Genomic DNA, 16,280 nt, shown 5'->3' with positions numbered 1-16,280 from the left:
ACCCAAGCCGCTAATAATAATAACAACGCAAGCCTATAGATACACGTTTCTACTCATTCATTACAGCTGCACTGCTGGTTGCAGAGCGAGTGGAGAAGCTCATTTTATGACTTATAAAAGTGTTGACAGTGCTGAGGGAAAACTTAAAGGACTCTAGAACAATTACTTGTTTAAAAAAAATGTAAAAAATGTATAGATATGGAAAAGTAGTGCGTGCGTATGTATTCACCCCCTTTGCTATAAAACCCCTAAATAAGATCTGGAGCAACCAATTACCTTCAGAAGTCACATCATTATTTAAATAAAGTCCATCTGTGTGCAATCTAAGTGTCACATGATCTGTCACATGATCTCAGTATATATACACCTGTTCTGAAAGGCCCCAGAGTCTGCAACACCACTAAGCAAGGGGCACCACCAAGCAAGCGGCACCATGAAGACCAAGGAGCTCTCCAAACAGGTCAGGGACAAAGTTGTGAAGAAGTACAGATCAGGGTTGAGTTATAAAAAAAATATCCGAAACATTGAACATCCCACGGAACACGATTAAAATGTTTTTTTAAGAATATGACACCACAACAAACCTGCCAAGAGAAGGCCGCCCACAAACCCACGGACCTGGCAAGCAGGTCATTAATTAGAGAGGCAACAAAGAGACCAAAGATAACCCTGAAGGATCTGCAAAACTCCACAGTGGAGATTGGAGTATCTGTCCATAGGACCATTTTAACCCGTACAGTACACTCCACAGAGCTGGGCTTTACGGAAGAGTTTCCAGAAAAAAGCCATGGCTTAAATAAAAAAAATAAGCAAACACGTTTGATGTTCGCGAAGAGGCATGTGGGAGACTCCCCAAACATATGGAAGGTACTCTGGTCAGACTATAATTGAGCTTTTTGGCCATCAAGGAAAATGCTATGTCTGGCGAAAACCCAGCACCTCTCATCACCCCAAGAACACTATCCAAGAACACCATATCATCCCAAGAACACCAATAACAATTTGACCCCCACAGGAAATCTTCACTGGCAGTTATAGAAAGACCCATTTACTATATAACCATTGATTCTTGAAGAATATAACTTATAAATGCCTCAAATGTTTCAACTGCATTACACAGTGAAGCATGGTGGTGGCAGCATCATGCTGTGGAGATGTTTTTCATCGGCAGGGACTGGGAAACTGGTCAGAATTGAAGGAATGATGGATGGTGCTAAATACAGGGATATTCTTGAGGGAAACCTGTTTCAGTCTTCCAGAGATTTAAGCTGGGATGGAGGTTCACCTTCCAGCAGGACAATGACCCTAAGCGTACTGCTAAAGCAACACTTGAGTGGTTTAAGGGGAAACATTTAAATGTCTTGGAATGGCCTAGTCAAAGCCCAGACCTCAATCCAATTGAGAATCTGTGGTATGACTTAAAGGTTGCTACACACCAGCAGAACCCATCCAACAGCTGGAGCAGTTTTGCCTTGAAGAATGGGCAAAAATCTCAGTGGCTAGATGTGCCAAGCTTATAGACATACCCCGAGAGACTTGCAGCTGTAATTGTTGCATAAAGTGGATCTACAAAGTATTGACTTTGGGGGGGGGGGGTGAATAGTTATGCACGCTCAAGTTTTTAATTTTTTGTCTTAATTCTTGTTTGTTTCACAATAAAATATATTTTGCATCTTCAAAGTGGTAGGCATGTTGTGTAAATTAAATGATACAAACCCCCAAAAAATCTATTTTAATTTCAGGTTGTAAGGCAACAAAATAGGAAAAATGCCAATGGGGGTGAATACTTTCACAAGTCACTGTATGTCATTTAGCAGATGGTTTTATCCAAAGCGTCTTACATTCATGTGTCCATACATTCTGTGTGTGTGTGTGTGTGTGTGTGTGTGTGTGTGTGTGTGTGTGTGTGTGTGTGTGTGTGTGTGTGTGTGTGTGTGTGTGTGTGTGTGTGTGTGTGTGTGTGTGTGTGTAGGGAGGGAGTTAACGTATGAGATGTTGATCTTGGAGCCGCGGGCGTCTGATGACGAGACTCTGGAGTCAGAAGCCTCGATAGGAACAGCAGACAGCTCTGAGAAACTCAACATGGACCCTGAAGGAGCCGCCTTCAACCCCTCTGGTGAGACTGGTGTGTGTGTGTGTAGTAAACACTTTTCTCTACCATGTAGGGAAGTAAAGGTGGATATCTAGTCAATTCTACAACTGAATGCATTCAACTGAAATGTGTCTTCCACACCAGAGAGGTGCGGAGGGCAGTTAAGTGCCCTGCAGAGTGACAGATTCTTTACCTTGTCGGTCCAGGATTCGAACCAGCAACCGTTCGGTTACTGACCCAATGCTCCTACCTGCCAGGCTACCTGCCAGCCCCCATGTACACTCTATACAAAAGTATGTGAACACCTCTTCAAATTAGTGAATTGGGCTATTTCAGCCACACCTGTTGCTGACAGGTGTATAAAATCTAGCACACCGCCATGCAATCTCCATAGACAAACATTGGCAGTAGATTGGCCCGTACTGAAGAGCTCACTGACTTTCCCAGTACAAGTCATAGGATGCCACCTTTCCAACAAGTCAGTTCATCACATTTCCGCTCTGCTAGAGCTGCCCCAGTCAACTGTAAGTGCTGTTATTGTGAAGTGGAAACGTCTAGGAGCAACGGCTTAGCCGCGAAGTGGTAGGCCACACAAGCTCACAGAATGGGACCGCCGAGTGCTGAGGCGCGTAGTGCGTAAAAATTCTGTCCTCGGTTGCAGCACTCCCTACCGAGTTCCAAACTGACTCTGGAAGCAACGTCAGCAGAAAAACTGTTCGTTGGGAGCTTCACGAAATGGATTTCCATGGCCGAGCAGCCGCACACAAGCCTAAGATCACCATGCGCAATGCCAAGCGTCGGCTGGAGTGGTGTAAAGCTCGCCGCCATTGGACTCTGGAGTGAGTCACGCTTCACCTTCTGGCACTCAAACGGACAAATCTGGGTTTGGCAGATGTCAGGAGAACGCTACCTGCCCCAACTGTAAAGTTTGGTGGAGGAAAAATAATGGTGAGTTAATTTTTTTCATGGTTCGGGCAAGGCCCTTTAGATCCAGTGAAGGGAAATCGTAACACTACAACATACAATGGCATTCTAAACGATTCAATGCTTCTAACTTTGTGGCAACAGTTTGGTTAAAGTCCTTTTCTGTTTCAGCATGACAATGCCCCCATGCACAAAGAGAGGTCCATACAGAAATGGTTTGTTGAGATTGGTGTGGAAAAACTTGACTGGTCTGCACAGAGCCCTGACCTCAACTTCATCGCACAACTTTGGGATGAATTGGAACGAGTCAGACCTAATCGCCCAAAATCAGTACCCGACCTCACAATGCTCTTCTTGCTAAATGGAAGCAAGTCCCCGCAGCAATGTTCCAACATCTAGTGGAAAGCCTTCCCAGAAGAGTGGAGGCTGTTATAGCAGAATAGGGTGGGCCAACTCCATATTAATGCCCATGATTTTGGAATGAGATGTTGGACGAGCAGGTGTCCACATACTTTTAGTCATGAAGTGTATGTAGTATGTAACGTGTATGTATGTATGTATGTATGTATGTATGTATGTATGTATGTATGTATGTAACAAAATAAGCTATTTTGTCCTTGGGAGGGGGTCGTGGCGGGGTGAATATATTTTTAAAACCCTAACCCTTTCAACAGGCACCTATCACTCCCGGAAGTCTGAAGCAAAGAGCCGGCGCTGCCTCCGGAGACAACCCGACTCGGTCGACTCCTCCTCCTCCTCCTCCTCCTCCATTATACCTCAATCCCCCAACTACCGCTTCCGCTCCTCCTCCTCCGGCCCCCTACTCTGCTCCTTGGGCCTAGAAGCCCCCTTAGTGGAGTCCGAGGGGGACCCGAGTGGCACTGTGGGGGTGAAGAGTCGCCACCGTCTCAGGTTGAGTAGAAGCTCGCCGCGCGAGGCCCCTGAGGGCCACAGGAGGGAGTCAGACTTCAGCTCACTGCCCCAACAGCTGGTTCTGTATGGCAGTAACGAGTTTATGGTATGAGGGAGAGTTGCAGTGGAGACAAGACATCCGAACCGCCTTCCATCCTCCATACCAATAGTGTGTAAGGGGAGAAAGAGGGAGGGAGGAAGTGAAACAGGGCTGGAATGGGTCATGTGGGCATCCATCTCGCACTGCTGTCCTTCTCTAGCTCTGTCCATCTCTATCCTCCTTCTCAGTGCCCGGAGGAACGCCACCCTTCCCATGATGCAGTTGGGTGCCGTCCTCTCGGCGGGAGAAGTGAAAGTGAAAGGTGATGGAGAAACAAAAAGAGAGATGGAATGATGAATGGATGAAAGAAGGAGGAAGCCTCAGAACTGAGATGGAGGACTGGCAGGAAGCTGTAAAGGAATAAAACAGTGACTAAACGCCAGAAAGCAAGTGAGTGAGGAAAGGATGAGGGTAGCCGCCTTGACTCACCTGACCTTTGACTTCCAAGCCCCTCGACCCCTGCTGGATCCTCGGGGGGGCAATGGGGGGCTGGAGATAAGAAAAGAGAGAAGCAAGTAGACAGCGCCTTCTTTTGAACGCAGGTCTACGGTGGCTTGAGCCAGAGTCACTGACTGAGAGGACTATCGGCCATTTTGATACGAGCCACTCAGCTACTCTCCGGCCATTTTGATACAAGCTACTCAGCTACTCTCCGAGTCTTTTTGATACAAGCTATTCAGCTACTCTCCGGGCCATTTTGATACAAGCTACTCAGCTACTTTCGCGTCCGCTTTCACGTTTACACAATACAACCTGTCCATGAGGTCGCATGCTCCTTCATGACACTTGTTTCCTATGCCAGTTAAAGAGACTATGGCGATGATGTGTTATAAATATGTATTATGTGACTTAATTGTTATGTTATTAAAAATATATAAATGGAAGGAACTCCAATGCTGGGGTCGTTCGATGTTTATAATAACCGTCTCTTATCTGGTATCTTTTACAAAGGGAAGTGTATGAGATTCAGGTTATGGTTTTGTTTGTTATTTGTTTGTTTGTGTTTTGTTGATTTTTAACACTGCAAAAAAAATGTTTTAAAGCGTTTTCTGTCGCATACCCTAATGATCTCTACCCAGTGTTCAGTTAGTGCCACTTCTTCTCTTGTGGAAAAAAATACAATTCAACAGCAAGAGGCTGATGGCAGTCTATTCTGACACATAAATTACAACCATCACGCCACTGTTGCCATTGTGGTTGATACGGTGACAGTGGATTTCAATGTTTATCAGATATAATGCATTGTCATGCCTTTTCCACCACTGGTCTGTGTTCCCCCACAATCCTACTTCGATGTTACATTGATCCTACAGTTGTTCTGAAACATCTGTGTTAAGAGTAACCAAATATCTAGGCTCAATCTGTTTTTTTTTTTTTTGGGGGGTACATTTCTGGGTATATTACTATTGTTGCTGTTGTTATAGTTACCGCTGAAACTATTGTCACCTTAGAAGAAATCCTGTCTGTACCAAGAGGTGGTGTGTGTGTGTGTGTGTGTGTGTGTGTGTGTGTGTGTGTGTGTGTGTGTGTGTGTGTGTGTGTGTGTGTGTGTGTGTGTGTGTGTGTGTGTGTGTGTGTGTGTGTGTGTGTGTGTGTGTGTGTGTGTGTGTGTGTGTGTGTGTGTGTGTGTGTGTGTGCGTGCGTGTGTGTGTGTGAGAAACTTCTTCATGAGTGTGTGCGTGGGCTTACAGGATGCAAATGTGTCTCTAAAAATGTCACAGAGAACGTGTCTAAAAACCGGTTTTCGTAATTATGGGGTTATTGTGTGTAGATTGACGAGGGGAAATGTTTTATTTAATCCATTTTAGAATAAGGCTGTAACGTAACAAAATTGTGGAAATAGTAAATGGGTCTGAATACTTTACAAATGAACTGTACGTGTCAGAGGACTGAGAACCAACCACACACACAGTCCTCTGACATCCATCTACACACAATAACAAAAAACAAAAACAGGTTTTTAGACATGTTTGCTAATAAAAAATTATAATAATATAGAAATACCTTATTTACATAAGTATTCAGACCCTTTTGCTATGAGACTCGAAATTAAGACCAGGTGCATCCTGTTTCCATTGATAATCCTTGAGATGTTTCTAACACTTGATTGGAGTCTGTCTACTTGTGGTAAATTCAATTGATTGGGCATGATTTGACAGTGCATGTCAGAGCAGAAACCAAGCCATGAGGTCGAAGGAACTGTCCCCAGGGCCCCAATAAAAGATTGTGTCGAGGCACAGATCTCGGGGAAGGGTACTAAAAAATGTCTGCCGCATTGAAGGTCCCCAGGAACACTGTGGTCTCCATCATTTGGATCAAGTTTGGATCCACCAAGACTCTTCTTAAAGTTTGCCGCCCGGACAAACAGAGAAATTGGGGTAGAAGGGCCTTGGTCAGGGAGGTGACCAACAACCCGATGGTCACTCTGACAGAGCTCCAGAGTTGCTCTGTGGAGATAGGAGAACAATCAAGAAGGACAACCATCTCTGCAGCACTCTACCAATCAGGCCTTTATGGTAGAATGGCCAGATGGAAGCCACTCCTCAGTAAAAGGCACATGACAGCCCGCTTGGAGTTTGTCAAAAGGTACCTTAGGGACTCTCAGACCACGAGAAACAAGATTTTCATATCTTATGAAACCAAGATTGAACTCTTTGGCCTGAATACCAAGTGTCACATCTGGAGGAAACCTGAACCATTCCTACGGTGAAGCATGCTGGTGACAGCATCATCCTTTGGGGATGTTTTTTAGCGGCAGGGACTGGGAAACTAGTCAGGATCGAGGGAAAGATGAACGGAGCAAAGTACAGGAGTACAGGAGCTCAGACTGGGGCGAAGGTTCACCTTCCAAAAGGACAACGACCCTAAGCACACAGCCAAGACAATGCAGGAGTAGATTCGGGACAGGTCTCTGAATGTCCTTTAGTGGCCCAGCTAGAGCCTGGACTTGAACCTAATCGAACATCTCTGGAGAGACCTGAAAAAACCTGTGCAGCAACACTCCCCATCCAACCTGACAGAGCTTAAGAGGATCTGCAGAGTAGAATGGGAGAAACTCCCCAAATACAGGTGTGCCAAGCGTGTTGCGTTATACCCAAGAAGACTTGAGGCTGTAATCACTGCCAAAGGTGCTTCAACAAAGTACTGAGTAAAGGGTCTGAATATTTAAATATGATGTTTATTTTGTATACATTTGCAAAATATTCTTAAAACATGTTTTTGCTTTGTCATTATGAGGTATTGTATTTAGATTAATGGGGGGGGACAATTGAATCCATTTTAGAATAAGGCTGTAACGTAACAACATGTGGGAAAAGTCAAGGGGTCTGAATACTTTCCGAATGCTCTGTATGTGTCCCATACATCCTTGATGCCAGCCAAGTCCTTCACCTCTGACACGTCCTTCCTAGGTGTTTACATTGGTTCGAATATGAGTGAACCTTTCCATCCATTTACTCTGAGCTCAATGTGCATTTAAACACCTCACACAGAAAAGGCCATCAGTTTCAACCGTCCAGTGGGATTAAACAGACAGACGACTATCTCTGCTACTCTGACAAATACTTCTATAGTCTCTCTGTCACTCTCTATACCGTGCAATATCCTGTGTGTCTTATAGAAAGTCTGTCTGTCTGTCTCTTCTCACCAGTGATTAACCTGGGGTTAAATTAGTCTTGTAATATCTTGCCGTTACTGTACTGTACTTGCCATCCCATGCTTTACAACAAGCACGTATTTGAAACAACACAATCACGGTCTTGTTATGGGCAAGGGGTAGGACTTGATTGCAGAATAGTCATCATAATGACTAGGGAATGTGTGGTTGCTTGTCTCTTCTTAAACGGTACCATCCGGATTTCCCACTCTGTCCGAAACAGGTAAACGGGACTTGCTGCTTGTGGTCTACTATTAGGGTGGAGAGACGGAAATTCCAAATCATAGTGGTATTTTAGGGAGCGGGCACCTCAACCAGTCACAACCAGTCTCAACCAGTCTCAACCAGTCACAACCAAACAGGAGTCATATGCATTAGGCATCAAACTGAAGAAAACATCCTGAAACAGACAGGGACCACCTGAATTAACTACCTGCTTGTTTTCGTTTCTACGTTGTGGTGTGTCCTAATGAATACCGCCCTGGTTGTCAGAAACGGCACTCGGAAGTTCAGTTTGAGACCGGTGTACTGTGGGGTTTTGAGCAGTGTGGGAGAAAAATAACTATTCCTACTGGTCAAAAACAAGCTAAACTAAGACGGTATTTGTATACCCTATAAGGTTAACATTGGCCAATGGTGTCCTGCTAAAGTGAATGTACCTATCACTGGAAGGCAGTTCTCTGCTGCTGTTGTTGTTGTTGTTGTCGTCGTCTTGTGTTCTTTTTATACACCGTATGTATGTTGTATTTATGATCATGCTTATGAGTGTACATTGTGTAAATGCCTGTTATAAAAATGATATATTATCCTGTGTATGACTCCTTATATAATATTAATCATGTTCAGTTGTTTCTACAGGCAACAAAAAAAAGACTTGAGAAATGTTCTCTTTGTGTGCGTGTGTGTGTGTGTGCGTGTGTGTGTGTGCGCGCTCTACTCTGGACACAGTTGTGTCGTTACTAGGGCAGTTATTGTCATATTTATTCTTAATTTTCAAGATATAAAAACAGTCCCAGTCAAAATTTTGGACAAACCTACTCATTCAAGGATGTTTATTTTATTATTACTATTTTCTACATTGTAGAATAATAGTGAAGACATCAAAACTATAAAATAACACATATGGAATCATGTAGTAAGCAAAAATGTGTTAATCAAATTAATATATATTTACATTTTGAGATTCTTCAAAATATCCACCCTTGTGGCGGTTGCCGTACCAGGTAGTGATGCAACCCGTCAGGATGTGCATGAGGGTGCAGCTGTACAACCTTTTGAGGATCTGAGGACCAATTGCAAATCTTTTCAGTCTCCTGAGGAGGAATAGGTTTTGTCGTGCCCGCTTCACGACTGTCTTGGTGTGCCTGGACCATGTTAGTTTGTTGGTGATGTGGACGCCAAGGTACATGAAGCTCTCAACCTGCTCCACTACAGCCCCATCGATGAGAATGGGGCCGTGCTCCGTCCTCCTTTTCCTGTAGTCCACAATCATCTTTGTCTTGATCACGTTGAGGGAGAGGTTGTTGTCCTTGCACCACACAATGCAATAGGCTGTCTTGTCATTGTCGTTGATCAGGCCTACCACTATTGTGTCATCAGCAAATGTAATGTTGGTGTTGGAGTCGTGAATGCTGTGCAGTCGTGAGTGAACAAGGAGTACAGGAGGGGACTGAGCACGCACCCCTGAGGGGCCCCCATGTTGAGGATCAGCGCGGTTGATGTGTTGTTTCCTACCCTTACCATCTGGTTGGCGGCCCAATAGGAAGTCCAGGATCCAGTTGCAGAGGGAGGTGTTTAGACCCAGGGTCCTTAGCTTATTTTAAGGGAACTATGGTGTTGAACACTGAGCTGTAGTCAATTAATAGAATTCTCACATAGGTGTTCCTTTTGTCCAGGTGGGAAAGTGCAGTGTGGAGTGCAAAAGAGATTGCATCATCTGTGGATCTGTTGGTGCGGTATGCAAATTGGAGTGGGTCTAGAGTTAATATCTCCTCCCGTCCGACTCATTGAAGAAAAACTCTTTGTCTAATCTGAGGTGAGTAATCGCAGTTCTGATGTCCAGAAGCTCTTTTCGGTCATAAGGGATAGTAGCAGCAACATTATGTACAAAACAAGTTACGAACAACGCCAAAAAAACTAACAAAATAGCATTGTTGGTTAAGAGCCGATAAGGTGACAGCCATCCCCTCCGGCGCCATTATCATACCAGGCGACGTGGCGATTTTGTCATCAAAGTCTGTAATTCTCTGGGTTTATGGTGGAAACTTGGGGGGGGCAGGCACTCCATTGAATAGCAGGCTACTGGTTGCTTAGTCACTGATTTCTTCCAAACGACTCATTGTTGAATTTGTGATTTCCAAATGGTTGTATAATCTTTCTGTCCAATGGTCGATGAGCACCGATACGTTTTATCTATAATTTAGTTTCATATGACAAGGATTAAAAAGGATTTGTCGACTTGATTCATGATGATGACTGCCAGCAAAGACCTTGAAAATAAGATGTTGACGTCATTTTGTCTGTGGCCAATGACCTTGAGCCTTCTTGGAAGTGCCCTTGTAATATAACTCTATGGTTGCGGTCTCCCCCTCAGCCCTCAAATTAAGTGGACACTTCTGAAGACGTATTATGACGTCTGACGAGTATACACTTGCAGGGCAAGGGGCGAGGGAGGGAATATATATTTTTAAGAAAAATCAAAAAATCAATTAAAAAGGGGCGAGGAAAGAAGGAATGATTTTTAAATGGACCACCCTTGGCCGGAAATTCGTCACTTGCTTATCCCACGATGATTGTGTTTTCAGCCACCGGTAGCTCGTGGGTGCTTTATATGCGCTACAGTCAACTATGCTTAGTTAGCGGTTCAATCGGTTACGTCACTTGCTCTGAGACCTTGAAGTAGTAGTTCCCCTTGCTCTGCAAGAGCCGCGGCTTTTGTGGAGCGATGGGTAACGATGCTTCGTGGGTGACTGTTGTCGATGTGTGCAGAAGGTCCCTGGTTCGCGCCCGGGTATGGGCGAGGGGACGGTTTAAAATTATACTGTTACATCTACTTATATTAAATATATAATTATTAATATACATATACTGTATGACAGCTAGAAAATTAACTAACTAGCGTTAGCATGCCTGGCTGGAACTTCTGAAGAAGGAACATGTTTTATTTCTACAATTTCCAAAAGATAACCAAACAAAAACATATTTACTTTTTACGTAGATGCAAAATGTCTAACTTATTTGCATTAGTTTTTCTTCCACTCCATTGATGTTGTTTTTAAGTTTTCGTTGACTTTTCTTAGCGGATGTACAATCGTCGCGAATTGAGTTATGTGGCGTTTCAGGCCCCAGAGTGAACATAATTGTACACTCGCAAAGCCGACTAAAAACGGGGTCTGAGAGGCTGCAAACTTCCCTTACTTTGCTAATTATTTGGACCACCCAACAAGATGGCGACGGGGATTCCCCCAAGGGCATAAGGCGAGGGTAAGTGGGCGAGGGTGTGTCTTTTGAGTGTTTGGACTGCACGTTATAGCAGGACCCAAGGGCTGAAATTCTCGATGTCTGCCCTTACTAAGGACGTACAATTCGGGATGACATGGTGTCCCCATGAGTGACAGAACACTGAGCCAATCACAGCGCAATGCTCCTATTTTTTTATTTGGCTCGCACAACAGAAAGCACTGATCTAGGCTGAAACACCTGCATTTTGGAGCTGCTTTACCCAAGAAAACAAAAGAGGCCATGTGTGTATGCGGCTTTATTAATTTTACATTGTTTGCAAACTGATATGTGACAAATATTAATGCCAAAATAACAAGCAAAACAGGCAATCCCTCCCCCAAAACAACTAAAACGTCCCAGAATTACGGGTCTGATCACGAGTCATTCCAGCCGAAAGAATGAAACCAGGCGTGGTGTGTGGAATATTCTACATTTGTTCGTTGTGTTGACGAAATCCTTCTGAGAATAGTCATCGGTAGTCATGCGGTTGTTATTCTTCACTTCCCTCTAGCCCTTTTCTATACCAATGTCACGATGATTCATTAACGAAACGCATTTCTTTTAAATTGTTTAATGTTGAGTAAGCAATGCCTGAAACGAAAGTAAGTTTATATAGGTATCGATTCGCTCTTACCACCTGCCCATCCGTTGTGGCCCATCCCTGAATAAACTATTATTTACGAGTCACTATAATATAAAAGGGTACTTCATTCGACGGCAGACAGGATGATTTGAGAAACGATTTAGGATTTTGACAGCTTCGACGTCATTATGCAGTCCTCTTTGGTAAGATCATATTCCATTGATCAGAGAGTATTATCAAGTCATTCATTCATAATGAAGATGTCATACATTGATTCATGGTACTGATTTGACTGACTGTACTTTGCTTATCCAGGGTATGGGAGCAGTGTCTGGTGATACCGTAGTATTCTTTGATTTGGAGACTACCGGATTAGGTATTGTACTAAATATATATTGTTTTTAAATATTGCTAGGTTGATAGAGTGCTCTACTGTTTTATGCTAAAATCCTCTATAATAAATCATTGATGTAGTAGACTTACAGTAGACTGAGGGTAATAGCCATTGGTTGGAAAAGTACCCAATTGTCGTCATACTTGAGTAAAAGTAAAGATACTCTAATAATCCACGACTAAAATTAAAGTCGCACAGTAAAATAACATTTGAGTAAAAATCTTTAAAGTATTTGGGTTTTAAATACAGTATACTTAAGTATCAAAAGTAAATGTAATTGCTGAATGTATAGCTAAGTATCAAAAGTAGAAGTATAAATAATTTTAAAAATCATTCAGCAAACCAAACGGAACAATTTCCGTGATTTAAAAAATATATATATGTTTTACTGATAGCCAGGGACACCCTCCAACACTCAAGACATAATTTACAAATAAAGCATTTGTGTTTAGTGAGTCGGTCAGATCAGAGGCAGTAGCGATGACCAGGGATGTTCTCTAGATAAGTGTGTTAATTGGACCATTTTTTTTTAGTCCCGATGAGTAATTAGGGGTGTCAGAGAAATTGTATGGAGTTAAAAGTACATTGTTTTCCTTAGGAAGTTAGTAGAGTAAAAGTTGTAAAAAAAATATATATATATATATATACATAGCAAAGTAAAGTGCAGATACCCCAAAAGACAACTTAAGTAGTACTTTAAAGTATTTTTATTTAAGTACTTTACACCACTGGTAATAACTGCTGTGTTGTTGTTTTCATTTCCCCTTTTAGTAGTAAACACACAAGGTATTGTAAATGTTAGAGCTGAGAAACCCTGTATACCATTCAGGAACTCTCTTTGGACTACTTTTAAAGCAATATGTATTTCCAGTATATTTGTGACAAAGATGTGCGTGGGAGTTTATAGAGAGACAATTTGATCCCTGCTTTCTCTATTAACGAAAGTGATGTGTGAAAACGAGTTCCTGGTGTTGTGCAATATCTACTGGCTCACTTGATGGTCCAGGATAGATATGTTCTCATATTTATCATCAATAAACCATATTATTTATGAGCCATTCACAATATAAAATATCAACGTAGCCTTAACAAGCCATTGGAAATAGAGCAACAAGACACATGAGCCTGTGCTGCTATTATGATAAGGTATTATTATGAACTGCACACTATGGGCCCGATTCAGACTTAGAAAATGTACGCCTTTCTTATGCACTTCTCAGTGGCTGGTATTCAGACTTAACTTATGTAGGTGCGTAATGGGGTTTCAGGCGTGGTTCCCTTGCGTGCGCTGAATAAATGTAATTCAACCGCTGACAACCCTCCCACTTGCTGGCCATCAGATTTTCATGTGGAGTTTTTATTCAGTAGGGTTTATTTATCTAAAGCCATCCCTTTGAATTTGGTGTACCTTTAATTAGAAATTATATCGACAGACTCATATACTATAATATATGGAATGGTTCCGAATATTAGGGATCCATTTTTTAAAAATTATTATTTGTGTCGCGCTGCATGAGGCAAATGGTCACACCAGATACTGACTGGTTTTCTGATCCACACCCCTACTTTTTTGTTCGGTATCTGTGACCAACAGATGCATATCTGTATTCCCAGTCATGTGAAATCCATAGATTAGGGCCTAAGGAATGTATTTCAATGGACCGATATATTTTTTTTTCCGTGTAAAACATTCTAGAAATCATAAAACAACTCTGTAGGTTTGGCGCTGTACTGTTGTCATGGCTACAGAAACCGATAGCGTGGATCTCCACATTTCCTCCCTGTGGAATTTCATAAACGTCACTGTGGAAAAGGCGATATGCTGATATGTTGATATGTTGATATGTTGATATGCTGATATGTTGATATGCTGATATGTTGATATGTTGATATGTTGATATGCTGATATGTTGATATGTTGATATGTTGATATGCTGATATGTTGATATGCTGATATGTTGATATGTTGATATGCTGATATGTTGATATGCTGATATGTTGATATGCTGATATGTTGATATGTTGATATGCTGATATGCTGATATGTTGATATGCTGATATGCTGATATGCTGATATGTTGATATGCTGATATGCTGATATGTTGATATGCTGATATGTTGATATGCTGATATGTTGATATGCTGATATGCTGATATGCTGATATGTTGATATGCTGATATGCTGATATGTTGATATGCTGATATGCTGATATGTTGATATGTTGATATGTTGATATGTTGATATGCTGATATGTTGATATGTTGATATGCTGATATGTTGATATGTTGATATGCTGATATGTTGATATGCTGATATGCTGATATGTTGATATGCTGATATGCTGATATGCTGATATGTTGATATGCTGATATGTTGATATGCTGATATGTTGATATGTTGATATGTTGATATGTTGATATGCTGATATGTTGATATGCTGATATGTTGATATGTTGATATGCTGATATGCTGATATGCTGATATGTTGATATGTTGATATGCTTCTGTTTGCTGCCATATGACTGGTTTCACATTTGTCTCCACATTTGTTTCCAGCGATCATACGGCTATATTTACAATCCCCTTATCCAAACGGCTTAATCATTCACCTAGCTCTTATCAATAGCTCTTATCAATTAGTCAGTTACAGTGCAAGGTCAGATTACGGTGTATCTGTAGACACTCCTCCTCCACGACCTTCATTTATTTGATCTGCACGCCAAAAGAATAGCGGGTGAATAACATTATCAATAATTATCTCTTATTATTAATAAGTGTAGGGAAAAAAGTGCATAAAAAGGAATGATGTTCCATGTACCTGCGATTTAACTCAGGTCAACCTCCTCCTATTAGTAAACAGGTGCTGCATTACTCAGAAATGGTTTTTTACACAGAACCAAAACGTCTCCTACAGGGACAGCCGAGCCACACTTCATTGTTTTAGTTAGCACCTTTGTTTATATTTTACATGTGAATCCAGCCTTGCCACAATACTGGCAAGTATTAAACCTACTTACCAATAACCCTAACCCCTCCTAACCTTAACCCAACTGTGAATAGAGTTTAACAAGGCATACGGGTAAACAGTACTGTCCTTTTAAATATGACGGAATCTCCATCTACCTCCATAGACACATCCATATGTGACATCATCCAGCTGTCGGCCATCAGCGGGGAGAGGGCATTCAACGTGTACTCTGTTCCTCGTTGCACCATGACGGGCGAGGCCTCCAGGATCACAGGGTTCACCGTCGGGGACCACCGGACCCTGCTCCTACACGGTCGACGGGTGGACACCATCCCACTCAGGGAGGTCCTCACCTCCTTCATCTCCTTCCTCCGCTCCTTCCACAAGCCCCTGCTGGCGGCCCACAATGCCCGGCGCTTCGACTGCCCCGTGCTGGCCAGGGCTCTGAGGGAATGCTCCCTGACGGATGAGTTCCAGGAAGTAGTGTCTGGTTTCCTAGATACTTTCAGGATTAGTAAGGTGATGTTTCCATTCAAACTGGGCAAGTACTCTCAGGAGTACATGGTGAAGGAGTTCCTCAATAAGACGTACGATGCTCACAACGCCTTGGAGGATGTCAAGGCCCTGCAGGAGCTCTATCAAAAATGGAGTCCCAGCCAGGAACTGGTGCGCCGTCACACCTTCCCCCTGTAACATGCCTCTAACCCATACACTAGATGGGTTTTCTGGTCGAGGGAAGCATCTGTAAAAAAATATATATATATATATATATATATATATATATATAAAATAATATATTATTACACATGCAGGTTTTTTCAGTGTTTTCACAGTGTATTTCCACAGTTACTTGTTTCTGATCGAGGGAAGCATCTGTAAAACAAACATATAATAATATTTTATTACACACTCAGGTTATTTGTGTGCTCTGGTCTTTCCTGTGCATATAGAACTTTTGTGGATGATCTTGTCCACAGTATAAAAATAAGAAAATGTAACTGTAAGTATTGTCATGCACAATTTTAGCAAACAATAATCATGTGGTAGCGTGTGTAAAAAAATAAAAATAAAGTTTTTAAACATGCTTTATAAAATTGTTATTTGAAAATTGTTGTTAATTAAAGTCTGAAACAGGTTTAGGATTTCTGTT

General features: G+C 42.2%; 2 protein-coding genes across 2 annotated transcripts in view; both read left to right on the top strand.

Moving 5' to 3' along the window:
• LOC118378820 (unconventional myosin-IXAa-like) overlaps positions 1-4,950 on the top strand; it is a 311,583-nt gene extending 306,633 nt beyond the window's left edge. The window contains 2 exon segments of the mRNA XM_052480840.1: positions 1,977-2,116; positions 3,691-4,950. Of these exon segments, the coding sequence (XP_052336800.1) occupies positions 1,977-2,116; positions 3,691-4,040 (490 nt within the window). The 3' untranslated portion in view covers positions 4,041-4,950.
• A 6,624-nt stretch (positions 4,951-11,574) lies between these two features.
• LOC118378819 (protein PML-like) lies at positions 11,575-16,265 on the top strand. Its single transcript, XM_035765807.2, has 3 exons — positions 11,575-11,970; positions 12,083-12,143; positions 15,294-16,265. The coding sequence occupies exons 1-3, from the start codon at positions 11,956-11,958 to the stop codon at positions 15,821-15,823; spliced, it is 606 nt and encodes a 201-aa protein (XP_035621700.1). The 5' UTR covers positions 11,575-11,955; the 3' UTR covers positions 15,824-16,265.
• Positions 16,266-16,280: the final 15 nt, after the last annotated feature.

This window comes from Oncorhynchus keta, chromosome 26 (assembly GCF_023373465.1).
Source record: "Oncorhynchus keta strain PuntledgeMale-10-30-2019 chromosome 26, Oket_V2, whole genome shotgun sequence".
NCBI lineage: Eukaryota > Metazoa > Chordata > Actinopteri > Salmoniformes > Salmonidae > Oncorhynchus > Oncorhynchus keta.
Note: the sequence above shows the minus strand (reverse complement) of the source record. Positions and strands in the feature narration are given on the sequence as shown.

Bases quoted from the DNA above. Each gene is read 5' to 3' on its own strand.
- LOC118378819 (XM_035765807.2), top strand. The intron at 12,144-15,293 runs GTATTGTACTAA...CTACCTCCATAG, and splicing joins TTTGGAGACTACCGGATTAG to ACACATCCATATGTGACATC.